Below are 26,562 nucleotides of genomic sequence, written 5' to 3' on the forward strand. Positions count from 1 at the left end.
ATACCTATATGAAACTCTTAAGTTATGCTAATACCAAAAATCCCTAAAGAACCTAAAGAACTGTGTTAAAATTAAATTATCAAATCAATGTCCAAAAAAGGAAACCACAAAGATGTTACATGAACTAAAAAATGCTTTTTAAAATGAAAACCTATTTACTACAACCCTTGACTATGTTACAGAGAGCTCTCTTGAAATGCCATGGCACACAGTTGTAGAATGACTTATTCTACTTAAACTTATATATGATCATTATTAATTATATCTTATTATTATTACCATGTCTATTATAATTACTAATTATAATAGTATGTAATAATTACTACATATTTATCATATTTATTATTATTATTGATATACCTTATTAAATTATTTTACATACCTTATTATAATATATACATTTATATACCTTATTATAATTACCAAATACTTATCATTATTAAATACTTATGTCTTACTTTAATTACTAAATACTTATCATTACTAAATACTTATACCTTACTTTACTTACTAAATACTTAATACTTATAAATGCTAAATACTTACTATTCATTATGCTTACTGGTAAAGCTTGACTACTAAAAACGTCAAAATAACAAATGTCTAAAACATATTGCAATCAGAAATAATGAAATTAGCACTGTTGCTTTAAATCAGAACACAACTTTCGTAGACTAGAGAGGTTATGAGAAAGAGAAGGGGGAGGAACGGAGAGGGGGAGAGGGCTGGCTAGCAAAGCCACCATATGTACAGAGACAGTATCACAGTATCACAGTATCACAGTATCACTTAGGTTGGAAAGGACCTCGAGGATCATCGAGTCCAACCTATCAACACAGACCCCATGCCTAGACCATGGCACCAAGTGCCACGTCCAATCTCCCCTTGAACGCCTCCAGGGTCAATGACTCAACCACCTCCCTGGGCAACCTGTTCCAATGATGAATGACTCGCTCGGTGAAGAACTTCCTCCTCACCTCGAGTCTAAACCTCCCCTGGCACAGCTTGAGACTGTGTCCTCTTGTTCTGGTGCTGGTTGCCTGGGAGAAGAGGCCAACCCCTTCCTGGCTACAACCACCCTTCAGGTAGTTGTAGAGGGCAATGAGGTCACCCCTGAGCCTCCTCTTCTCCACGCTAGGGAAAGAAGGCAAGGGAAAGAAGGGGGGGGGGGGGGGGGGGCACAATCAAAACACATTGGAGAACTTTAGACTCAGCGGCAGCGGGGGGTTCTAGCAGCAGGGGGGATAGTGGGCTGCTGTTGCTGTTAGGTGCTAGTGTCTGCAGCTCCAGGGGTGCAGGTGGGTTTAGCGGCCATGGTGGTGGAGGGGGAGGATGTAGATGTCAAAGAAGAGTTTTGTCCTGGTGGAATGGCATTGATTACTATTGTGGGGGCTTTACAATGGTCTGCTAATTGGTCTAAGGAATTTTTAATTAGTCTCCATGTTGCGAAGGAAGACATAGGAATTTTGTTTACTTTTGTTGCTGCCCTGAACAAAGCCTTCTCTCCCTGCTCCTGTGTCTTTTCATCTTATGTTGGTGCTCTTTTTTTCAAGATATGAGTAATGGCTCCCAGTATCAAGTTCTCTTCTTTTGTTATTTGATTACCCATTACATTCTCATCAAAAGGAGGCACCAACCCCCAGTTTCTCTGGTAGCTCATCTCTGTCCTGCAGAGCTGCTTCTTTACTAGGGCACCAACCTAGAGGCATATCTCGCCTTGTCATAGGCATATATCATTATCTGGTGTACCATGCCTTATATTCCTTGTTGTCTGACGTATCTTGCCTTATCTTAGGCATATATCAAGCCTATCATCTCTGGCATATCAGGGATTGTCACTGGCATAAAAGCAAATAGATTAATCTCACAGAGACTAAGCTAATAGCTACTATTAATGACGAGCATGAGCATCTCCACAGTCCCTAAAAGTGAAATTTCTTCTTGATGGTGCAAGTGGGAGTTGTAATGAATAGGTGCTCCAGGTGTACAGTCGGGGTCACCATGTGTAATAGTACAGCTGTTTTAATCACCCAGAGCAAAGCTTTCAGGATAGGATTTAAGCAGGTGAACACGTTTATGATGTTCCACAGCAAGGTTCTCTGGTCTATCAGAAGGCACAGGTGTCACACCTCAACTGGTCATTCTCTACTGGCATGCCTGTCATTAAGGCAGACAATAGGTCAAAACAACAAAGCAATATTTTAACACATCCCACCAAATGCTGCCCAGCTTCTCTCAGAGTCAAAGACAAAACATAGCTCTCTCTACTTCGAGCAAAGGCAAATCTTCCCTATAGTCTTCTCAAGCTACCCAAAAACAATCCTCTTCCCACAACCAACCCTTTTTTCCCTCTGCACTTCTTTTTTCTTGGGCACCAATCCATTTTTCCTATGTGTTTGTTACTCTCAGGCATCAACCATCTCTTTTTCCTGCAAGTCTTTTTCCTCAGGCACCAACCCTTTTATTCTCTGCTCTCGTTTTCTTTCAGCACCAACATATTTTTCTCTGTGCTGCTTTATTCTCAGACACCAACCATTTTTTCCTCTGTGCTTCTTTTTCCTCGAGCACCAACAATTTTGCTCTCTGCTCTTGCTATCTTTCAAGCACCAACACATTTTTCTGTGTACTTCTTTTTTCTTTGGCACCAACCATTTTTCCCTCTGCTCTTCTTTTCTTTCAGGCACCAACCCTTTTATTCTCTGCATTCTCTTTTTCTCGTTCACCAACCCTTTTATTCTCTGTGCTTCTATTCTCTTGGGCACCAACCGTTTTGTTCTCTGTGCTTCTTTTTTCTCACACACCAAACATGTTTTCCTCTACTATTTTTTTTTTCTCAGGCAGCAACTCTTTTTCCTCTGTGCTTCCTTTTCCTCTGGCACCAACCCCTTTATTCCCTGCACTTCTTGTTTCTCAGGCACCCATTGTTTCTATTCTTTCTGTATCTTTTTGCTCAGCCACCAACCCTTTTTCCCTCTGTGTTTCTTTTTTCTGGGCACCTCCCCTTTTATTCCCTGCACTTCTTTTTTCTCAGGCACCAACACTTTTTTCTCTATACTTCTTTTTCTTGGGCACCAACCCTTCTTTCCTCTGGCCTTCTTTTTCCTCAGGCACCAACACTTTGTTTCTCTGATCTTGGTTTTTTTAGGGAACCACCCTGGTTTTACTCTGTGATTCTTTTCTTCTGGGTACCAACCTTTATTTTCTGTGCTGCTTTGTTCTCACGCACCAACCCTTTGTTCCTCTGATCTTCTTTTTGCTCCAGCACCAACCTTTTTTCCCTCTGCACTTCTGTTCCCTTGGGCACCAGCCTTTTCTCCTCTGTGCTTCTTTTTTCTTGGCCACCAATCATTTTTATCTCTATGCTTCTTTTCTCTAGGACACCAACCCTTTTTTCCCTACACCTTTTTGCCTCCAGCACCAACACTTATTTCCTCAGCACTTCTTTTCTCTCAGGTGCCAACCTTTTTCTTCTCTGCACTTCTTTTTTCTTGGGCACAGACCCTTTTCTACTCTGCTCCTCTTTTCTCTTGGGCACCAACACTTTTTTTTCTCTGAGCTTCTTTTTCCTTTGTGCACCAACCATTTTTTTCTCTGTACTTCTTTCTTCTCAGGCAGCAACACTTTTTTCTCTGCCCTTCTTTTTTCTTGGGCACCAAACCTTTTGTCTTCTGCCCTTCTTTTCCCTCAGGCACCAACAGTTTCTTCCTCTGTACTTCTGTTTCCTCAGGCACCAACCCTGTTTTCCTCTGCACTTCTCACTCTGGCACCAACCCTTTGTTTCTCTTCACTTTTTATCTCTTGGGCACAAACACATTTTTTCTCCACACTTCTTTTTCCTTGGGCACCAACACTTTTATTTCCTGTGCTTCTTATTTCTTTGGCACCAAAAATTTTGTTCTCTGCCCTTGGTTTCTTTCAGGTACCATCACATTTTTCTCTGCACTTCTTTTCTCTCAGGCACCAACCCTATTTTCCCCTGCGCTTCTTTTCTCTCAGCCACCAGCTCTTTTTTTCTCTGAGCTTCTTATTTGTCAGGCACAAACTATTTTATTCTCTGCTCCTTTTTTCCTCGGGCACCAATCATTTTTTTCCTCTGTACTTCTTTTTTTCTCATGCAGCAATGCTTTTTTTCTCTGCACTTCTTTTTTCTTGGACACCAAGTCTTTTTTTCCCTGCACTTCTCTTTTCTTGGACACTGACCCTATAATTCTCTGCACTTCTTTTTTTGTGGACACCAACCCTTTTTTCCTCTAGGCTTCTTTGTTATTGGGCACTAACCCTTTTTCCCTGTGCTGCTTTTTCCTGGGCACCAACCCTTTTTATCTCTGAGAGTCTTATTTTTGTGCACAGACCCTTTTTTACTTTGTGTTTCTTATTTCTTGGGCACCAACAATTTTATTCTCTGCTCTCGTTTTCTTTCAGCACCAACACATTTTTCTCTGTACTTCTTTTTCTTGGGCACCAACACTTTTTTTCTCTGCACATCTTATTTCTTGGACACCAACAATTTTATTCTCTGTCCTTTTTCCTCAGGCACTCACAGTTTTATTCCCTGCACTTCTCTTTTCTCAGTCACCAACCCTTTTATTCTCTGCACTTCTTTCTTCTCGGGCACCGAACATTTATTTTCTTCATCTCTTTTTTCTCAGGCATCAACCTTTTTTTCTCTTCACTTTCTATCTCTTGGGCACCAAGACATTTTTCTTCTGCTCTTCTTTATTCTCAGACACCAACCCTATTTTTCCCTGCACTTCTTTTTTTTTGGGGCACCAACCCAATTATTCCCTGTGCTTACTTTTACTCAGGCACCAACCCTATTATTCTGTGCACTCCTTTCTTCTCTGCCACAGACCCATTTCTTGTCTGCTCCCCTTTTCTCTCGGGCACCATCCCTTTTTTACTCTGGACTTCTTTTATCTCAGGCACCACCACTTTTATTCTCTGGGCTTTATTCTTGGGCACCAAATCTTTTTTTTCTAGTGCTTCCTGCGCTTCTTTATTCTCAGGCACCAACCCTTTCTTCCTCTGCCCTTCTTTTTGCTCAGGCACCAACCCTTTTATTCCCTGCACTTCTTTTTTCTCAGGCACCATCCCCTTTGTTCTGTCCACTTAGAATAGAATAGAATAAACCAGGTTGGAAGAGACCTTCAAGATCATCACATCCAACCCATCATCCAACACAATATAATCAACTAAGCCATGGCACCAAGCAACCCATCAAGTCCCCTCCTAAACATCCCCAATGATGGCAACTCCACCACCTCCCCAGGCAGCCCATTCCAATGGGCAATCTCTCTGTGAAGAACTTCTTCCTAACCTCCAGTATAAAGCTCCCCTGGTGCTGCTTGAGACTGTGTCCTCTTGTTCTGGTGCTGGTTACCTGAGAGAAGAGACCAACCTCCTCCGGTTTACAACCTCCTTTCAGGTAGCTGTAAAGAGCAATAATGTCTCCCCTGAGTCTCCTCTTCTCCAGGCTAAGCAACCTCAGAACCCCCACCCTCTCCTCATAGGACCTGTACTCCAAACCCCTCCCCAGCTTTGTTGCCCTTCTCTGGACACCTTCCAGCAAGTCAACATTCTTCCTAAACTGAGGGGCCCAGGACTGGACACAGTACTCAAGGTGTGGCCTAACCAGTGCAGTGAACATGTGCAGAATGACCTCCCTGCTCCTGCTGGCCACACTATTCCTGATAAAGGCCAGGATGCCGTTGGCCTTCTTGGCTGCCTGAGTGCACTGCTGGCTCATGTTCAGCCTACTATCAACCAGTACCATCAAGGTAGCTTTCTGTCTGGCTGCTCTCCAGCCACTCTGACCACAGCCTGTAGCACTGCATGGGGTTGTTGTGGCCAAAGAGCAGCACCTGGCAATTAGAGGGGCTCTGCCTCCAACCAGATGGAGGGGAGAGACAAATTGGTTTGTTGGACTGTACAGAACAAATGGCCTGGCAAGTTGAAGCCATGGGAGGATAAAGCTTTAGCAGATACAGGTGCCCAGAGTGCTCTGACACCATCAAAGCACAAAGGGTGGAACCCATCTGTGTTTCTGGTGTGACAGGAGGATCCCCACACCTGGATGTGTTGGAAGCTGAGTACTGGGATGCAAGCCACAGTTTGCTTTCACTTGGAGGCATGGAAGGAGTCACTGGACTCACACTGCCCCAGAGCTGGAAACACAGCCCCAGCATTTGCAGCATTTGGACTGGGCATGGACTGATCCAGACTGTGCTGGAACAGAGTGGAGCTGCAGAGCACCTGCAGTGAGCAGCCCTCTGGGTACTGCAAAGCGACCTCCTGTGGAGTGAGAATGGACAGTACCTGAGGTGTGCTGCTGATTGCTGCTGGGCATGGTGCAGATGGCACAGAATGAGGGCTTGGGAGTATCAAAGGTTAAGCTGGAAATTTGCTGCCATTACTCCACACCATCCTGCCTCATGCCACCTTCACAGGGACAGTGCTGGCTGGAGTAAAGGACTACAGGGCTTGAAGTTCAGATGGCAACATGAGAGGCTTCCTGTTCTGGTTGCTGCTGTTGGGTTCTGGTTCTCAGGTGCTGGCTCTTTGCTGAGGGGGAGGGCTGCAGGGATTTAACTCCAGGCTGCTGCTGCTGACTGCTGTGCTTCTTTCTGCAAACAGCCTCAGGTCAGTGTGCATTATGGGATCTCATTTGGATTCAGATCTGTTGATGTCTCAAGTCCTTATCTCAGACCAGGGGGGTTTTTCACTTGTGTCTGTTATTTTTCCCTCCCTTCTGTTTTGGGGGGAACAGGCAGCTTAACCTCTTCAACCTGTTCCAGCCCCAGAGTGGAAAGCCAACAGAAGCTTTCTGAGTTCTTCCAAAGATCTCCATGAGCTTCCCCCTACACCCTCCAAAGATCTCAAAAGTCAGTCCTAGGACTATCCAAATCCCAAACATCTAAGATCACCTGAAAGCCCCTGAAGAATGTCTCTGAGATGCCCCTCAAGACTCCTCTGAGAACCTCATTGTCCCCTCCCTGAACTGGGCACACAGCTCCACCCCATCCCTTGGGAGCAAATGCCCCCAAAATTTGAGCATTGAGGCAAGGATATCTCAAATAAAAGCAAACAGACAGGATTTGGGTAACTTTTGGGTTTATTGAGACAATTGGTCAATGGACAGAGGATTTCTTACCCCAGGGAGACACAAAGCATTGGGGAAGAACCAGACAGACCGTGGCAAAGCCCTGCCCATCTCCACTGGGAGCTCCAGATGTGCCGACTCAGCACTGTAATTGTTCTCATTAACAATAATTGGTGTTCAGAAGGGCAGGAGGTGTTTGTTGCTGCTGGTGTCCCCAGTCCCTGAGAAATGCAAAGGAAAAAGGGATGATTTTGGTGCTCGACAGGCCCTCTCAGAGGGGCCGTGATTACCCAACAGATTCTAGGTGGATTTATGCCTCTCCTGCAGTGCAGGCTCTCCTCAGGTGTGGGTGCAGCGGTGCTTGTTGTGATAGCCCTTCTCGGTGAAACTCTTCCCACAGTCAGCACAAGCGACCGGTTTCTCACCAGTGTGGGTGCGGCGGTGGCGAATGAGATTTTGCCGCTGGCTGAAGCTCTTACCACAGGCAGTACAGGTGAACGGCTTTTCACCAGTGTGGGTGCGGCAGTGAGCAATGAGATAGCTCCTGTGGCTGAAGCTCCTCCCGCAGTCAGCACATGTGAAGGGTTTCTCACCTGTGTGGGTGCGGTGGTGGTCAATGAGAGCATCTCTACGGCTGAAGGCCTGGCCGCACTCAGCACAGCTGAAAGATTTATCGCCAGTGTGCACACTACGGTGCTCTGTGAGGTGGCTCTTCCGGGTGAAGCTCTTGCCGCAGTGGGCACAGCTGTACGGCCTCTCACCACTGTGGATGAGTTGGTGCTGGATGAATTTAGTACTCGTGGTAAAGCTCTTGCCGCACTCAGCACAGGGGAACAGATGCTCTCCAGTGTGGATGCGGCGATGGATGGTGAGAGTGGAGCTGTGTTGGAAGCCCTTGCCGCAGTCCCTGCAGGTGAAGGCCTTCTCACTGTTGTGGCTGAGATGGTGTTGCCTAAGAGTAGAGATCTGCCTGAACCGCTTGCCACAGCTGTCACAAGAGAAGGGCTTCTCTCCAGTGTGGGTGAGGCAGTGGCGGGTGAGACTATAGCGCTGGGTGAAGCTCTGTCCACAGTCAGCACAAGTGAACGGTTTCTCTCCAGTGTGGGTGCGGCGGTGCTGGATGAGATGAGAGTTCCTGCGGAACCTCTTGCCACAGTCACCACAAATGAAGGGCCGGGTGCCAGGCTGTGGGCAGTGGTGCTGCACTAGCTCTGAGCTACCTGGGAAGCTCTGCCCATACTCAAGGCACTCATTCAGCTCTTTGGGTGACACTGAGGGACCTGCTCTGGCTTCATCCTCCTCCATACATTCCTCCCCCTCATCCTGGTCACTTTCATCATCATCATTATCATCCTCTTCACAGTTGTCATTCTCAGCATCATCCTCCATCTTGTCCTCTTTTTCCTCCTCATCCTCCTCTAACTTGGGACTGCACATTGGCTTCTCCAACTTGATCTCTGGGTGCTGCTTCTCCTCCCAGCTCTTGTCTGGGTTCTTCTGTGAGGCCATACTGTGGCAGGAAGGGGTCACAGCTCTGCAATAGGGAAGATGGAAGCACCTGAGCCCAGGATCTCAAACCCTCAGATCCTGCCTAGGTCATGACAGTCCCTGACTCCCAACACCCAGCTGGGGGAGAGAGTACAGAGGGGACCTCAAACCTTCAGTTTCTGCCACAGTGTGGGCACAGACCTCTAATACCTGTGCTGAGACCCCAGGTTCCTGTGATCAGTGTGCTGAGGCACCCTGGGACTTACACATGGTCTTGTCCTACTCTGCTCGACCCTGGTGGCCATGGCAGGGTGGTTCCTGGTCCAGCCCCTGTCCTTTGATCTCCCCTGGCTCAGACAATGGAGGCAGCAGCACTGAACAAGGAACACCAAACCACCTCCAACCTTCTCCCACCACCCTCCAGATCCCAACCCCCAAACATCATCCCCTGCTCACAACTCACCCCAGCAGCCTGGAGCATTCCTCAACTCCCACAACACCTGGTGTGCCTCAGAGCTCCTGGAGAGGTGAAATATGCTGGACAGGAGGAGGTGGAGGAGGTTGGGAGCTGCCCTGGGGGCTGGGGTCCTGCTGTTAACCCACTCTGGGTTTCTTAACTCTTGGGCTGCTCCAAGGGGCAGATCTGCAAACTCTGCTCTTCCACAGCACACAGGGGCAGGGATGATGGAGAGAGGACTCAGCCCCTGACAGAGAGAAGCAAACGGCTCAGAGGAGAGCACTGATCTGCAAGGGATGGTTCAGCACTGCCCAGGACCAGACAGCACAGCTCAGCCTTGCTGGGGGCAGCTCCCAAGCCCAGCAGCACAGCCACAGCACACAGCCAGGGCTGATCAAGATGGGAGACCTCAACAAGGTTGAGGCCGGATGTGAGGAGGAGGTTCTTCACCATGAGAGTGGTGAAGCCCTGGAATGAGTTGTCTAGGGAGGTGGTTGAGGCCGCATCCCTGGAGGTATTTAAGCCCAGGCTGGATGAGGCTCTGGCCAGCCTGATCTAGTGTGGGGTGTCCCTGCCCATGGCAGGGGGTTGGAGCTAGATGATCCTTGTGGTCCCTTCAACCCCGACTGATACTATGATACTATGAGACTAACTGCGGACTCAGCTCCTTGCCCAGCACACAGCCCCCAGCACACAGCCTCCAGCACGCAGCTGCAGGCCAGCACCACAACACAGCTGCCTCCACACAGCCTCTCCCAGCCCTTGCCTAAAGCTTCCTCCCACTGCCTGCCCAGGCCTCTGCTGCCTGCACCTGCCTTTGCCAGCAGATCTTGCTCTGGCCACAGCTCTCCTCCCAGGTCCTGCCCCCACACCACACACTCTGTGCTCAGCTCTGCCCTGCACACACATCTCTGCTGCCCACTCCCCAACAGAAGATCACAGCAGCCCTCAGGACACACACAAAGGGAGCTTCATTATCTCTGGAGATGCAGCACAGAGGAAGGGACTTGGGCAGCTTCTTCATAAACCTCTTCAGTCCTTACTGGGATGCTGGAGGAGTCTCTGACTCCTGCCCAAATCTCACACCTCCAGCACCCTTCACACACCTGCAGCCCAAAGAGACTCACTAGAAAGGGTTTGGCTTCCTTCTCTCCCTGACCATTTCTCTCAGCTTGCTCTTTGTAGTTCTCCTGGAGCTGCCACTCCACATCCCCAAGAGAAAATGAGGTTGGATGGGAGGGCACAGTGCCCATGGGCTGCTGTTCATCTCCCAGCTGACACAGGCAGAGCTGCAGCACAATTCACTCCTTTCACCTCCTCAAATGCTACCAGATTCTGCCATTCCCTGCACACACATTAGCCACCTGGGCCCTGCATCCTCTCCCCTTTCTGGGGGACAAGGCCTAATTCCTGCCTGAACACTCCCAGGCCCCTCTCTCAGTCCCAGCCCATCCATGGCCCTGCTGCCTTGGCTGTCCCATGGCCCTGTGTCCCCCACCTCCACTGCCACTGCAGCTGGAAGGGTGGAGCATAGGGGCTGGCTCTTGAACTTGGGGGCTGGCTGTGAGCTTGGGAATTGTTCTGACCTTAGTTGCTGGGTCTGAGCTTGGGAAGAGGTTCTGATCTTAGCTGCTGCTGCTTGAGCTTGGGAAGTGTTTCTGACCTTTCTGGCTGGCTCTTGAGCTTGTGGAGGCTGGCTCTGGAGCTTGGTTCTGACCTTTGTTCTTGTAGTGGAGCTTGGAGGCTGGTTCCTGAGCTTGGGAAGTGGCTCTGACCTTAGTTGCTGGCTCTGAGCTTGGGAGCTGAGTCTGCACTTTTGGTTCCAGAACGAGCAACAAAGGCCAGAACCAAGCTCCAGAGCCAGCAACCAAGGTTGGAGTCATTTACAAGCCCAGGAACCAGACCTTGACCTCAGAGACATGCCCTGAGGTCAGGAACCACACCCCAAGCCCAGAGCCAGCAAATAAGGTCAGAACCACTTCCCAATCTCACACCCAGGCCCCCAGGCTCAGAGCCAGTTTCACAACCCCCTGCCATGCCCACAGACACCTTCCACCACACCAGGCTGCTCAAGCCCTCATCCAACCTCACCCTCAGCACCTCCAGGGAGGGGGCAGCCAGCACCTCCCTGCCCAACCTGCTCCAGGCTCTCACCACCCCCACTCCAAACTATTGCCTCCCAAGCTCCACTCCAAATCTGCCCTCCTCAACCTTCAATCCAGTCCTCCTCAGCCCATCACTCCCAGACCCTCACCAAAGTCCCTCCCCAGCTCTCCTGCAGACCACAGCAGCTACCACAAGGCTGCTCCAACCTCTCCCCACAGCCTTCTCATCTCCAGCCTCAACAAACACAACTCTCACAGCCAACCCCCACAGGGGAGCTGCCACAGCCCTCCCACCACCCCCAGGGCCTCCTACACACCCCCTCCAACAGCTCAACCTCCTGCCCCTCTTGGGGGCATCACAGCTGCACACAGCACTCCAGCTGGCAGCACACAATGCTGCCAGCACAAAAACCATTGCAGCAAAAGCCTCAAGCTGTGCTCAGCTGCCAAAACCAAAGGGACCTCAACTTGGCCACAAGAGAAAGGACCAAACTCAGCCAAGACACTGATCCAACACCCAAGGCTCACAAAACAACCATCAGCAGAAGCTCCTCCTGCCCTGAGCCTTTCTGTGCTCAGGAGGCCTGCAGAGAAACTGAGAATCACTCTGCAAGCCCCCAGGGAATCTTTGTGCCTCAAGAGCTTGCAGAGCACAGAGGCCTTGGATGCCACCACCCCCAGCACAGCCAAACCGCCCCACAGCTGACACCAGCCCCAGGCGCTCCCAAGCTCAGGCTCAGCACAGCACCCACGCCTGACACCCCCCACGGCACCCAGCACACAGCCTGCCCACAGCTCCCCCCCGCGCCTGGCCCTCAGCCCAGCCGCTGCCCTTCAGCACAGCAGCTGCCCGGCACCTGCCAGCACAAAGCCTCCAAACCCCCAGGGCTCCCCCACACACCCCCACAGCAGCCTCTGCTGCAAGCCACACCCCACGCTCACCACCACCTCTCCTGCACACAGCAGCCCCCACAGCGCCGCTGCCACCTCAGCTCTGCTGCCAGCCCAGCCCCCAGCACAGGGACACAGGGACACAGGGCCAGGGACAGCCCCTGCAGCCCACCAATGGCTCCGCCTGCAACACAGCAGCAGCCAAAGGGGGCCTGCAGCTGCCCCCACCAGGGGGAGGCAGCAGCACAAGGAGCCCCACAGACCCCCAACCCCATCCGCGGCCCTGCAACCGCACAGACCCCTCCCAGAACAGCACAGAAGACGCTCACCGACCCTGCACACATCTGCCCTACCCCACAGCCCCGCCCCAACCACCCCATACCCCCACAGAGCTCCCCACAATCACAGCGACACCCCCCACCGCACAGGCCCCAAGCGCCAAGCTTGCAGAGCTCCGCCGGTCCTCACAGACCCACACCCATCCGTACTCCACGGACCCCCCCACACATATCCGCAGAAGCCCCCAACCAAACCCCACCGATTCCCCCTAGATCCCCGCAGAGGCTCCCCCCCGCCCCAGCCCCACCGACCCCTGCCCCACAAACCCTGCCCCAAACCAAGCGACCCTCCCGACCCCTCGCAGCCCACCAGAGAGCATTCCCTGATCCCCACCCCACCACCCCCAACTCAGCCCCAGAGACTCCCTTACCCCACCTGGACCCCGGGACAAGAGCGAAGCAGTGCAGCAGAAGGAGGAAGAGCTCAGCGCACAGGGAGCCGCCGGCCCCGGCAGGCTGCTGGCGAGCAGAGAGCGCTGCGAGGGAGACCCCGGCCCCTCCGGCTGCTGCGGCCACGTGGGACGGGGAGCGGAAGCAGGGAGCAGTCTGGAACAGAAGCTCCGCCCACGGCCGGGCAGCCGCAGCCAATGAGAGGCGGCGGGAGCGCGGCAGCTCCTCCCCCTGGGCGCTGCCGAGGCAGCCAGGAGCTGCCCCTGCCGGCCGCGGCCGCCATTGTTGCTGCCCACGGCCTGGCAGCCGCAGCCAATCAGAGCCACCGCAACAGCCCAGGCCATGTGAGTGGCGCTGGCCATGGGGGTGCAGTTTTTCATTCTTTGTGTATGCCTTTTGCAAACTGACAATGGTTGCCCTAGGCTGAACTGAAGCTCTAAGAGCTACAGGACACACAGTGCTGCTCCTATTGCAGTGGAGGACACTGCCCTTGAAACCTTGCCAGACACTAAGACAGCTCCTATCAAAGACACCTTGGTAGTCACAGTCAAAGCTGTGGCATCAATTAAGCCATTCAGCAGTGGCCTGAGGGAGGCACAGGTAGGTTACAAAGCAAAGCAGCTAAGACCTCTGTCTGCTCTCTTGGACCACTTGTAGCTGCAGGATTAAGGGAGAGAGGTTTGAGTTCAGGCTCAGAACCACACAGAAGATCCTTTCTGGCTGCAGACAGAGCAGTGGCACTTTCAAGGGAAGAGTCAACTTCTTGGGGGACAACTGCCTGTTAGGTTTGTGCTCAGGTCTCTGTAATGTGGACAGAAGGAACATGGGGTGATGGCACACACATCAGGAGGTCGTTTGGGTCACCCTCATGCAGCTGCTGGGGATACCCAATCAGTAAACCAGGACAGTCTGAAATGGTTTACAGACCAAAACAAAGAGCTAAGCCACTGAGAGAGACTGCTGGGATGATAAAAAGCAGCTTTAGAGAAGAAGAACACAGGACAGGGAGCAAATCTTCCATAATCAAGAGGTGGAGCTGGATGGAGAGAGAAACCTTAGCTGCTGGCTCCCAAAGACTACAAAAGGCACATTTGATGCTGCACAAGAAGAAACCCAGAGAAGCTGGGGAGGACTTTACAGCTGGTGCTCCACAGTCATGAAAATGTAACTGCAATGCATTGGGGTTTCAAACAACATCACCTCCCTGCCCCACAACACCTGGCCCCCAACTGAAGTGCTGTGGATCACTGCTGTCAAGAGTGAAGGAACAGAAGCAAGCTCGCCCAGACCTGAGCTGCTATTTGAATCAGGTTCATGGACCAATGGCTGGAGTTACCTATTAGCAGGGACTGAGACACTGAAACAGGGGAGCAGATGAAAACCAAATTGCTGCCAACACAACACATGCTGCATGAAAATCCAGCACACAGGGGCAGAGCTGTTAGCCTGAAACCAAACTTCATACAGGAACAAAACCAAATCCATTGGCACAGGTAACAAGAACTAACAGCCCCAAGGGAAAGACAGTAAGTGGAGATGGGAAGTCAATGTTGCTGCAAGAGGCCAGCTCCAGCAAGGCATCAAAATGATTGTTAGGCAGCAACAGACTCAATCAGCACTGGTAACAAGCCCAACCCCGGGGACACTGCAAACGCAGCCAGGAAATAGCTCTGCAGAGGTGGGGTCACAGCAATTGCTAGATCCAGACCCGGGACAAAAGGCACAGGAAATGACCTTGCTGCTGCTGCCAAACACCCAACAACCCAACCCAGACTCCTCACCCTCTGGCGCATCAGAGCTGAAACCAGAGACTCCCTTTGGATGCGAGGTGCTGGAGGGCGAGCGGCAGCTGCCGGCTGCTGAGCTGCGGCGGGGCGGGAGGGGCTGCGGGGCCGGGGAGCGCTGGGGGCGGCGGCTATGGCTCAGGGACCTATTTGTGTCTCTGCCCTGCACAAGCGCTTTGGGGTCCTCCAAACCCCTCCTCAAACTTCCTCCTGCAGCCCCAAGTCCTCTCTCTCCAGCCTGCAGTCAGAACTTTCTTCCTGAGCTGCCTTCAGCTCACAGCCTAAGGGAAAAAGCTCAAAGCCAACCTGAGACCAAACCAATCTGAGTGCAACCCGAGAGAGGCTGCTGCGAGGGCTGGAGGCAGCCCCAAGATGTTCCGCAGCAGGCAGTGGGAACCTGGGGACTCCAAGACAAAGGCAGGAAGGAAAACCTCAAGGCTGAGCTCCGCACGCCCCGCGCAGCGCCGGGGCCCAGCAGCTCAACGCTCCCCGGCTCTCAGCATGCCCCGGGGCCCGCCCAGACCCTTCCCCGCTCCGCTGCCGCCGCCCGCAGCGCTCCGGCACCGCTGCCGCTCCCTTGGGCACTGCTGTTGGCTCTCTCGGCTCTGGGGGGAGTTGTACAGCTCAGAGAGAGGTGAAGCTGATCCACAGCCATCGATATCCCCACGGAGCCCTTTGCATCGCCCCAGCACACTCCCACCCCCAGTGCCAGTGCCAGCCCCGCCTGGTGCTGAGTGCGGGCAGCAGGGCTGGGATGAGAGTTGCACTCTGGACCCCGTCCCTCCCGGCCGCTCTCTGACACCTCACCGCCCCCCCCCCATTGCTGTCCCAATGCACATCCTGCACAGCACAGACTGCAAACAGCCAAGAGCTTCAGGAGCCAACCCCGCGGCCCCCAGCCCCGCCGGCACCCCCCCTGCCCCTGGCCAAAGCCAAACAGAACAATTCCTCACCCTCCCCAAGCCTGCCCCAGCCCCACGGAGCCCCCTGCCCCCCGCGCCCCTCCCGACCCCCAACTCCACACACGCCCCCGGCAGCCCCACGCAGCCAGAGCCTTCCCCGCTGCGCTGCCGCCGCCCTCAGCGCTCCCCGGCCCCCTCAGCCCCTCCCGCCCCGCCGCAGCTCACCAGCCGGCAGCTGCCGCTCGCCCGCCAGCACCTCCGGCACTTCTCCCGCGCTCCGGCCCCGCTGCCGCTCCCCACGGGGCAGCAACAATGGCGGCCGCGGCCGGCAGGGGCAGCTCCTGGCTGGGCCTCGGCAGCGCCCAGGGGGAGGAGCTGCCGCGCTCCCGCCGCCTCTCATTGGCTGCGGCTGCCCGGCCGTGGGCGGGGCTTCCTCTGCGGCCCCAGCCCCCGCCTGGGCTGGGCTGCAACGTGGGCGGTTCGGGGCCTCCATTGCATCGCTCTCTGCTCGCCCAGGCTGCCAGGAGGCTGCAGGGGACGGCAGTCGGCAGCTGCCTCTGCTCCGAGCTCTTGGTCCTTCCTCTTCCTGCTGCTGTGCGCCCCTTTGGCCTGGGCTGTGGGGTAGGTGTGTGCAGGCGCGGGGCAGAGTGGGGGCTGCTGGGGTGGGGATCCCTTGGGGCTTGGGGGAGCGGCTGGTGGGGTTGGCATTGGGCTGCCGTGGGGCTGAGGGCTGTGTCCTGGAGCTGGGCTTGAGGAGGGCTCGGTGAGGTGTGGGGCTGGTGTGGGTGGGGCTGTGGGGGGTGGTTGTTGGGGGCTGTGGAGTTGTGGGGGCGTGTGTGAGGTCGGGTGGGGGCTTGGGGTCCGAGAGGGGCGTGTGAGGGGCTGGTGAGGAGCCCGTGGGGCTGTGTGGGTTTGGGGGTAGGAGTTGGTGGTGGTGGGGGAGGCTGTGTGTGGGTGTGGTGTGGGTCGGGGTGGTGAGGCTGGGAGTGGGGAGTGGTGGGGTGGTGCGAGGGGGTGGGTGCGGTTGTGGGGAGCTGTGTGTGGGTCTGGGTCGGGGTGGGTGTGTTTGGGGGTTCGTTGTGGTGCTGTGCTGCTGCCTCCCCCTGGTGGGGGCAGCTGCAGGCCCCCTTTGGCTGCTGCTGTGTTGCAGGCGGAGCCATTGGTGGGCTGCAGGGGCTGTCCCTGGCCCTGTGTCCCTGTGTCCCTGTGCTGGGGGCTGGGCTGGCAGCAGAGCTGAGGTGGCAGCGGCGCTGTGGGGGCTGCTGTGTGCAGGAGAGGTGGTGGTGAGCGTGGGGTGTGGCTTGCAGCAGAGGCTGCTGTGGGGGTGTGTGGGGGAGCCCTGGGGGTTTGGAGGCTTTGTGCTGGCAGGTGCTGGGCGGCTGCTGTGCTGAAGGGCAGCGGCTGGGCTGAGGGCCAGGCGCGGGGGGGAGCTGTGGGCAGGCTGTGTGCTGGGTGCCGTGGGGGTGTCAGGCGTGGGTGCTGTGCTGAGCCTGAGCTTGGGAGCGCCTGGGGCTGGTGTCAGCTGTGGGGCGGTTTGGCTGTGCTGGGAGTGGTGGCATCCAAGGCCTCTGTGCTCTGCAAGCTCTTGAGGCACAAAGATTCCCTGGGGGGTTGCAGAGTGATTCTCAGTTTCTCTGCAGGCCTCCTGAGCATAGAAAGGCTCAGGGCAGGAGGAGCTTCTGCTGATGGTTGTTTTGTGCAGCCTTGGGTGTTGGATCAGTGTCTTGGCTGAGTTTGGTCCTTTCTCTGGTGGCCAAGTTGAGGTCCCTTTGGTTTTGGCAGCTGAGCACAGCTTGAGGCTTTTGCTGCAATGGTTTTTGTGCTGGCAGCATTGTGTGCTGCCAGCTGGAGTGCTGTGTGCAGCTGTGGTGCCCCCAAGAGGGGCAGGAGGTTGAGCTGTTGGAGGGGGTGCAGAGGAGGCCCTGGGGGTGGTGGGAGGGCTGTGGCAGCTCCCCTATTGGGGTGGTCTGTAAGAGTTGTGTCTGTTGAGGCTGGAGAGGAGAAGGCTGTGGGGAGAGGTTGGAGCAGCCTTGTGGTAGCTGCTGTGGTCTGCAGGAGAGCTGGGGAGGGACTTTGGTGAGGGTCTGGGAGTGATGGGCTGAGGGGGACTGGATTGAAGGTTGAGGAGGGCAGATTTGGAGTGGAGCTTGGGAGGCAATAGTTTGGAGTGGGGGTGGTGAGAGCCTGGAGCAGGTTGGGCAGGGAGGTGCTGGCTGCCCCCTCCCTGGAGGTGCTGAGGGTGAGGTTGGATGAGGGCTTGAGCAGCCTGGTGTGGTGGAAGGTGTCTGTGGGCATGGCAGGGGGTTGGAGCTGTCTGATCTTTGGGGTCCCTTCCAGCCCAAAGCATTCTCTGAGTGCTTCAATTTGGACACTTAGCAGAAGTGCAATGAAGGGAACTTGAAATAAGCAAAGTTGTGAAACTGGCTCTGAGCCTGGGGGCTGGGGGTGAGCTTGGGAAGTGGTTCTGACCTTAGCTGCTGGCTCTTGAGCTTTTGGCCTGGATGTGAACTTAGGAGCTGGCTCTGAGCTTGGGAAGTGTTCTGATCTTAGCTGCTGGCTCTTGAGCTTGGGGGCTGCCTCTGAGCTTGGGGGCTGCCTCTGAGCTTGGGGGCTGCCTCTGAGCTTGGGGGCTGGCTCTGAGCTTGGAAAGTGGTCTGATTTTAGTTGTTGGCTCTGATCTTAGCTGCTGGCTCTTGGGCTTGGGGTCTGGGTGTGAGCTTGGAAAGCAATTCTGACCTTAGTTGCTGGCTCTGGGCTTGGGGTGTGGTTCTTGATCTCAGGGCCTGTCTGTGAAGTCAGGGACTGGTTCTTGAGCTTGGGAAGTGGTTCTGACCTTACTTCCTGGCTCTGAGCTTGGGAGCTCAGTCTGCACTTCAGATCTAGGTTCTGGATCTTAGTGGCTGGCTCTTGAGCTTGGGGCCTGGATGTGAAGTTAGAAGCTGGCTCTGAGCCTGGGGTCTGGTTCTGCATTTCTGATCTGGATTCTTGTGCTTGGGAGCTGACTCTGAACTTAGTTGCTGGTTCTTGAGCTTAGGGGCTGGGTGTGAGCTTGGGGGCTGGGTGTGAGCTTGGCCCCTGTCTTGAATTTAAAATGTGAGAGTTCAGGCAGTTGGAAGTTGAAGCTGAGCTGCTTTGCACTGCAGTGCTTCAGAGTTTGTGGTGCTCCAAAGGCAGATCTCAAAGAGCTGCTGCAAGAGTTGAGCTGAAGTGGCACAGTGCCCTGCAGAGGCAAAAGCTTTTCCCTGCCAGTCAGCCATTGGAATCCTCTCCCCAGGGCAGTGGTGGATTCCCCTGCAGGGCAGAGTTGGAAGGCTCAGCTTGGCAGGGGGCTGGGCCAGCTCCTTTCCAGTGCAGTGTCAGCTGGCAAGGTTGGAGCAGCTGAGCCTTGGGGTGCCTTGCAGCCTGGCATTGTGTGGCAGCAGAGCTGTGCTGCTGGTTTTGAGGGCACTTGGAAAGCTTCTGGAGCATTTGTGCCGAGTGTGCAAGACATCCCTGAGCCTAGCAACTCCCTCAGCTCTCTTCAGAATGAACTCTGCAGAGCTGGAAGAGCTTTCCAGGAATTTGGCAGAGGTTTGGAGGAATTTGGAAGGGATTTTGGTTCTCCTCCTCCTTGTCCTCTTCCTTGTCCTCCTCTGCCTCATCTTTTTCCTGCTCTCCCTGGAGGCTGCCCTTAGACTCCTAGAATCCTAGAGTGGTTTGGGTTGGCAGGGAGCTGCAAAGGTGCTGCAGTCCAAGTCCCTCTGCAGTCAGCAGGGACATCCTGCACTAGCTCAGGTTGCCCAGAGCCCTGTCCAGCCTCACCTTGAACATCTGCAGGGCTGGGACCTCAAGCCCCTCCCTGGGCAACCTGTTGCAGTGTTCCAGCAGCCTCCTGGTGCAGAACTTGTTCCTCACCTCCAATCTCAATCTGCTCTGCTCTAGTATTCATAAGCCTGCAGGGACAGGACCAGAGGCAATGGCTTCAAAGAGTCCCTCTGCAGCCTTCTTGTAGCCCCCTTCAGGTACCAGAAGGTCACTCTTAGGACTCCCCAGAGTCTTCTCATCTCCAGGCTGAACACCCCCAGCTCCCTCAGCCTGTCCTGGTAGCAGAGCTGCTCCAAGCCCCTGATCATTTTTGTGTCCCTCCTCTGGGCCCTCTCCATCAGGTCCATGTCCTTCCTGTGTTGAGGGCTCCAGAGCTGGCTGCAGTGCTGCAGGTGAAGTCTCAACAGAGCAGAGCCAAGTGCCAGGATGGCCTCTGTCCATCTCTGGCCCTGCTGCTTTTGGTGCAGCCCAGGCTGCCCTTGGCCTTGTGGGCTGCAGGCTCCCCCTGTCTGTTCCTGTCCAGCTTCTTGTCCAGCAGCACCCCCCAGTGGTTTTCTGCAGGGCTGCTTCCTATCCCCTCCTCCCCCAGCCTGTCCTGATTGTGAGGATTGTGCCAGGCCAGGGGCAGGACCCTGCCCTTGCTCTTGTTGAAGCTCAGGAGGTTGCCCTGGGCCCCCTCTGCAGCGTGTCCCCTTGAGCTCCTCCACCTTGTTCTGCAGGGTATTGTCTTAGGTTTCAGGATGCAGAGAGGCTCTCTTTGAGCCCTGTGAAAGGAGTTGATGCCAAGCTGTGGCCAGAGGGTTGGATAGAATTGGGCAGTTTCCATGGCTGTGCTGTTCAGAGCTGCATCCTACAGTGCAAAGCATCAAATCCACAACAATCCATAGTGCGCCTGGGCCACGGGAGCCAAGCAACCTCCCTAGGCCAAAGCTTCCTCCAGAGCTCCACCAAAGCAGGCCAGAACCCCAGGCCCCAAATGCCTTCCCCCTCCCCCATGCCTCTCTGCCCCTCCTCCCCCATACCCAAGAGCTGCAGTTACAGATTCTGGTAGGCAGCTCCCAGGTGAGCCAGGCCTCTGCAGGCTGCAGTTGGCAGCATTGCCAAGGCCTGAAAGCTCCTCTGCAGAGAGAGATCCCAGAAGCTGTTGCTGGGAGCAGAGAGGAAGGGCAAAGGAGGTTGGAGATCCTGTGCTGTTCCTTTGTAGAGAGTGGGTGCAGGCCTTGTGGGAATGAACTAAGCTAGATGACACTTTGTGGTGTCCCTCTGGACTCTGCTGTCCCTTCTGGAGGTCTCTACTCTCTGGTGTAAGACATCCCAGTGCCTTCCACCCACCACAGGGATTCTCCTCCATGCTCTCATCCAGGGGCTTCTGTTGGGCCCTGCTGTCTGTGAAGATCAGCCCTGGGGCCTTGGGGACTCTGAGAGGGCAGCAAGTGAGTGGAGATGGAGCACTGGATGGAGAGATGGAGGGTGAAGGCTGCAGGGGGTGGGAGGGCTTAGTTCAGCAGCTGTGTGGCTCTGCCTGGCTCCTACCTCCAATGGTGCTGGCAGCAGCTGACCCCAGAAGCTCAAAACCCCAAATCCTGCCTGGCTCAGGACCCTCCTGCCCTGTCCCCTCCTGACATCCAGCACAGCCCAAGCAGGCACTCAGGGCTCCTAGCCACACAGTCCAGCCATCCCCCATGGCAGGAGTCACCTGAGGTCTCACTCCCTCTCTGTCCCCCTTGCTCTCATCAGTTGCTGCCTGAGGTGTCTGCAGGGTCCCTCCCCAGCCCTCATCTGTAACCCCCCCTTGGCTTGGTGCTGTTCTTTCAGCCCTCCAGCTGATCCCAGCCTTTAGTCTCAGGCCCCTTCCATTCTTGTGCTGCTGCTTCCAGCCCAGTTCTTTAGATGCTTCCTCAGCCACAGCATTTCCCACTCCACCCTTCCAGCTGCAGTGGCAGTAGAGATGAGGGACACAGGACCATGGGACAGCCAAGGCAGCAGGGCCATGGGTGTGGTGGGAATGAGGGAAGGGCCTGGGAGTGGTCAGGCAGGAATTAGGCCTTGTACCCCCAAGAAGGGGAGAGGATCCAGGGCTCAGGTGGCAAATGTGTTTGCAGGGAATGGCAGAATCTGGCAGCATTTGAGGAGCTGAAAGGAGTGAATTGTGCTGCAGCTCTGCCTGTGTCAGCTGGGAGATGAACAGCAGCCCATGGGCACTGTGCCCTCCCATCCAACCTCATTTTCTCTTGGGGCTGTGGAGTGGCAGCTCCAGGAGAACTGCAAAGAGCAAGCTGAGAGAAATGGTCAGGGAGAGAAGGAAGCCAAACCCTTTCCACTGAGTCTCTTTGGGCTGCAGGTGTGTGAAGGGTGCTGGAGGTGTGAGGTTTGGGCAGGAGCCAGAGACTCCTCCAGCATCCCAGTGAGGGCTGAAGAGGTTTATGAAGAAGCTGCCCAAGTCCCTTCCCCCTTTGCTACATCTGCAGAGATCATGAAGCTCCCTTTGTCTGTGTCCTGAGGGCTGCTGTGATCTTCTGTTGGGGAGTGGGCAGCAGAGAGGTGTGTGCAGGGCAGAGCTGAGCACAGAGTGGGTGTGGTGGGGGAAGGGCCAGGGAGGAGAGCTGGGTCCAGAGCAAGCAGCTGCAGCCAGCAGTGCAATGCAGCTGCAGGCAGCAGAGCCCTGGGCAGGCAGTGGGAGGAAGCTTTAGGCAAGGCCTGGGAGAGGCTGTGTGGAGGCAGCTGTGTTGTGGTGCTGGCCTGCAGCTGTGTGCTGGGGGCTGTGTGCTGGGCAGGGAGCTGAGTCTGCACTTGTTGAGGCCTCCCATCTTGATCAGCCCTGGCTGTGTGCTGTGGCTGTGCTGCTGGGCTTGGGAGCTGCCCCCAGCAAGGCTGAGCTGTGCTGCCTGGTGCTGGGCAGTGCTGAGCCATCCCTTGCAGGTCAGTGCTCTCCTTTGAGCCCTTTGCTTCTCTGTGGCAGGAGTTGTGTCCCTCTCTCTCCATCATCCCTGCCCCTGTGTGCTGTGGAAGAGCAGAGTTTGCAGATCTGTCCCTTGGAGCAGCCCAACAGGTAAGAAACCCAGAGTGGGGAAACAGCAGGATCCTAGGCCCCCAGGGCAGCTCTTAGCCTCCTCCACCCCCTCCTGTGCAGCATATTTCATCTCTCCAGGAGCTCTGAGGCACATCAGGTGTTGTGGGAGTTGATAAATGCTCCTGGCTGCTGGGGGTCAGTTGTATGGCAGGAGGTGATGTTTAGGGGTTGGGATCTGGAGGGTGGTGAGAGAAGGTTGGAGGTGGTTTGGTGTTCCTTGTTCAGTGCTGCTGCCTCCATTGTCTGAGCCAGGGGAGATCAAAGGACAGGGCCTGGGTCAGGAACCACCCTGCCAATGCCACCAGGCTCGAGGAGAGTAAGACAGGACCACTTGTATGTCCCAGGGTGCCTCAGGGCACTGATCACAGGAACCTGGGTTCTCAGGACAGGTGTTAGAGGTCTGAGCCCACACTGTGGCAGAACATGAAGGTTTGAGGTCCCCTCTGCATTCTCTCCTCCAGCTGGGTGTTGGGAGTCAGGGAGTGTCATGACCCAGGTAGGCCCTGGAGCCCTTCTGGAGTGGTTTTCTTCTGCAGAGCTTTGCAGCCCAGCTGCAGGTCTGCTGTTGCTGGAAGCTGTTGCTGGTTGTTTTGTGCAGCCTTGGGTGTTGGATCAGTGTCTTGGCTGAGTTTGGTCCTTTCTCTTGTGGCCAAGTTGAGGTCCCTTTGGTTTTGGCAGCTGAGCACAGCTTGAGGCTTTTGCTGCAATGGTTTTTGTGCTGGCAGCATTGTGTGCTGCCAGCTGGAGTGCTGTGTGCAGCTGTGGTGCCCCCAAGAGGGGCAGGAGGTTGAGCTGTTGGAGGGGGTGTGTAGGAGGCCCTGGGGGTGGTGGGAGGGCTGTGGCAGCTCCCCTGTGGGGGTTGGCTGTGAGAGCTGTGTCTGTTGAGGCTGGAGAGGAGAAGGCTGTGGGGAGAGGTTGGAGAAGCCTTGTGGTAGCTGCTGGGGGCTGCAGGAGAGCTGGGGAGGGACTTTGGTGAGGGGCTGGGAGTGATGGGCTGAGGGGGACTGGATTGAAGGTTGAGGAGGGCAGATTTGGAGTGGAGCTTGGGAGGAAATAGTTTGGAGTGGGGGTGGTGAGAGCCTGGAGCAGGTTGGCCAGGGAGGTGCTGGCTGCCCCCTCCCTGGAGGTGCTGAGGGTGAGGTTGGATGAGGGCTTGAGCAGCCTGGTGTGGTGGAAGGTGTCTGTGGGCATGGCAGGGGGTTGGAGCTGTCTGATCTTTGGGGTCCCTTCCAGCCCAAAGCATTCTCTGAGTGCTTCAATTTGGACACTTAGCAGAAGTGCAATGAAGGGAACTTGAAATAAGCAAAGTTGTGAAACTGGCTCTGAGCCTGGGGGCTGGGTGTGGGCTTGGAAAGGGTTCTGACCTTAGCTGCTGGCTCTTGAGCTTGTGGGGGCTGGCTCTGGAGCTTGGTTCTGGCCTTTGTTGCTGGTTCTGGAGCATAGGGGCTGGCTCTTGAACTTGGGGGCTGGCTGTGAGCTTGGGAATTGTTCTGACCTTAGTTGCTGCTTCTTGAGCTTGGGAAGCAGTTCTGATCTTACTTGCTGGTTCTTGAGCTTGTGGGGGCTGGCTCTGGAGCTTAGTTCTGACCTTTGTTCTGGTAGTGGAGCTTGGAGGCTGGTTCCTGAGCTTGGGAAGTGGTTCTGACCTTAGTTGCTGGCTCTGAGCTTGGGAGCTGAGTCTGCACTTTTGGTTTAGGTTGCTTGGGGGCTGGTTCTGGAGCTTGGGGGCTGGGTGTGAGCTTGGGAAGTGTTCTGACCTTAGTTGCTGGCTCTGAGCTCAGGGGCAGGCTCTTGAGCTTGGGAAGTGGTTCTGATTTTATTTTCTGGGTGTGAGCTTGGAAAGGGGTTTTGAGCTTAGTTGCTGGCTCTGGGCTTGGGGTGTGGTTCTTGACCTCAGGGCCTGGTTCTTGAGCTTGGTGTCTGGTTTGGAGCTTAGGGGCCGTCTCTGAGCTTGGAAAGTAGTTCTGACCTTACTGGCTGGCTCTTGAGCTTGTGGGGGCTGGCTCTGGAGCTTGGTTCTGACCTTTGTTGCTGGTACTGGAGCCTGGGGGCTGATTCCTGAGCTTGGAAAGGGTTTTGACCTTAGGTGCTGGCTTGGGAGCTTGGGAGCTGTTTCTTGAGCTTGGGGGCTGGGTGTGAGCTTGGGAAGTGGTTGTGATCTTAGTTGCTGGTTCTGAGCTTGGGTGCTGAGTCTGCACTTTTGATCTAGGTTCTGAAGCTTGGGTGCTGGTTCTTGAGCTTAGGAAGTGGTTCTGACCTTAGTTGCTGGTTCTGAGCTTGGAAGTGGTTCTGAGCTTGGAAGTGGTTCTGATTTTATTTTCTGGCTCTTGAGCTTGGGGGCTGGGTGTGAGCTTGGAAAAGGGTTTTGAGCTTAGTTGCTCACTCTGGCCTTGGGGTCTGGTTCTTGATCTCAGGGCCTGTCTGTGAGGTCAGGGGCTGGTTCTTGAGCTTGGCAAGTGGTTCTGACCTTACTTCCTGGCTCTGAGCTTGGGAGCTCAGTCTGCACTTCAGATCTAGGTTCTGTATCTTAGAAGCTGGCTCTGAGCTTGGGGTCTGGTTCTGCATTTCTGATCTGGATTCTTGTGCTTGGGAGCTGACTCTGAACTTAGTTGCTGGTTCTTGAGCTTGGGGGCTGGGTGTGAGCTTGGCCCCTGCCTTGAATTTAAAATGTGAGAGTTCAGCCAGTTGGAAGTTGAAGCTGAGCTGCTTTGCACTGCAGTGCTTCAGAGTTTGTGGTGCTCCAAAGGCAGATCTCAAAGAGCTGCTGCAAGAGTTGAGCTGAAGTGGCACAGTGCCCTGCAGAGGCAAAAGCTTTTCCCTGCCAGTCAGCCATTGGAATCCTCTCCCCAGGGCAGTGGTGGATTCCCCTGCAGGGCAGAGTTGGAAGGCTGAGCTTGGCAGGGGGCTGGGCCAGCTCCTTTCCAGTGCAGTGTCAGCTGGCAAGGTTGGAGCAGCTGAGCCTTGGGGTCCCTTGCAGCCTGGCATTGTGTGGCAGCAGAGCTGTGCTGCTGGTTTTGAGGGCACTTGGAAAGCTTCTGGAGCATTTGTGCAGAGTGTGCAAGACATCCCTGAGCCTAGCAAGTCCCTCAGCTCTCTTCAGAATGAACTCTGCAGAGCTGGAAGAGCTTTCCAGGAATTTGGCAGAGGTTTGGAGGAGTTGGGAAGGGATTTTGGTTCTCCTCCTCCTTGTCCTCTTCCTTGTCCTCCTCTGCCTCATCTTTTTGCTGCTCTCCCTGGAGGCTGCACTTAGACTCCTAGAACCCTGGAGTGGTTTGGGTTGGGAGGGAGCTGCAAAGGTGCTGCAGTCCAAGCCCCTCTGCAGTCAGCAGGGACATCCTGCACTAGCTCAGGTTGCCCAGAGCCCTGTCCAGCCTGACCTTGAACCTCTCCAGGGCTGGGACCTCAAGCCCCTCCCTGGGCAACCTGTTGCAGTGTTCCAGCAGGCTCCTGGTGCAGAAATTGTTCCTCACCTCCAATCTCAATCTGCTCTGCTCTAGTTTGAAGCCATTGCCTCTGGTGCTGTCCCTGCAGGCTTTGCAAAGAGTCCCTCTGCAGCCCTCTTGTAGCCCGCTTCAGGGACCAGAAGGTCACTCTTAGGTCTCCACAGAGTCTTCTCTTCTCCTCTCCAGGCTGAATATCCCCAGCTCCCTCAGCCTGTCCTGGTAGCAGAGCTGCTCCAAGCCCCTGATCATTTTTGTGTCCCTCCTCTGGGCCCTCTCCATCAGGTCCATGTCCTTCCTGTGTTGAGGGCTCCAGAGCTGGCTGCAGTGCTGCAGGTGAAGTCTCAGCAGAGCAGAGCCAAGTGCCAGGATGGCCTCTGTCCATCTCTGGCCCTGCTGCTTTTGGTGCAGCCCAGGCTGCCCTTGGCCTTGTGGGCTGCAGGCTCCCCCTGTCTGTTCCTGTCCAGCAGCACCCCCCAGTGGTTTTCTGCAGGGCTGCTTCCTATCCCCTCCTCCCCCAGCCTGTCCTGATTGTGAGGATTGTGCCAGGCCAGGGGCAGGACCCTGCCCTTGCTGTTGTTGAAGCTCAGGAGGTTGCCCTGGGCCCCCTCTGCAGCTTGTCCCCTTGAGCTCCTCCAACTTGTTCTGCAGGGTATTGCCTTAGGTTTCAGGAGGCAGAGAGGCTCTCTTTGAGCCTTGTGAAAGGAGCTGATGCCAAGCTGTGGCCAGAGGGTTGGATGGAATTGGGCAGTTTCCATGGCTGTGCTGTTCAGAGCTGCATCCTACAGTGCAAA

The 26,562-nt window shown here is 54.9% G+C and overlaps 1 protein-coding gene across 1 annotated transcript in view; it reads right to left on the reverse strand.

The window, feature by feature from the left end:
- Window positions 1-7,296: 7,296 nt before the first annotated feature.
- LOC137457881 (zinc finger protein 850-like) overlaps window positions 7,297-26,562 on the reverse strand; it is a gene marked incomplete at its 5' end in the record, with an annotated part of 203,219 nt that continues 183,953 nt past the window's right edge. The window contains one exon of the mRNA XM_068169626.1: window positions 7,297-8,283. Within this exon, the coding sequence (XP_068025727.1) occupies window positions 7,439-8,283 (845 nt within the window). The remainder of the gene's footprint in view (window positions 8,284-26,562) is intronic.

This window comes from Melanerpes formicivorus, unplaced genomic scaffold, assembly GCF_026170545.1.
Source record: "Melanerpes formicivorus ecotype bairdi unplaced genomic scaffold, bMelFor1.0.p_v2 SCAF_206, whole genome shotgun sequence".
NCBI lineage: Eukaryota > Metazoa > Chordata > Aves > Piciformes > Picidae > Melanerpes > Melanerpes formicivorus.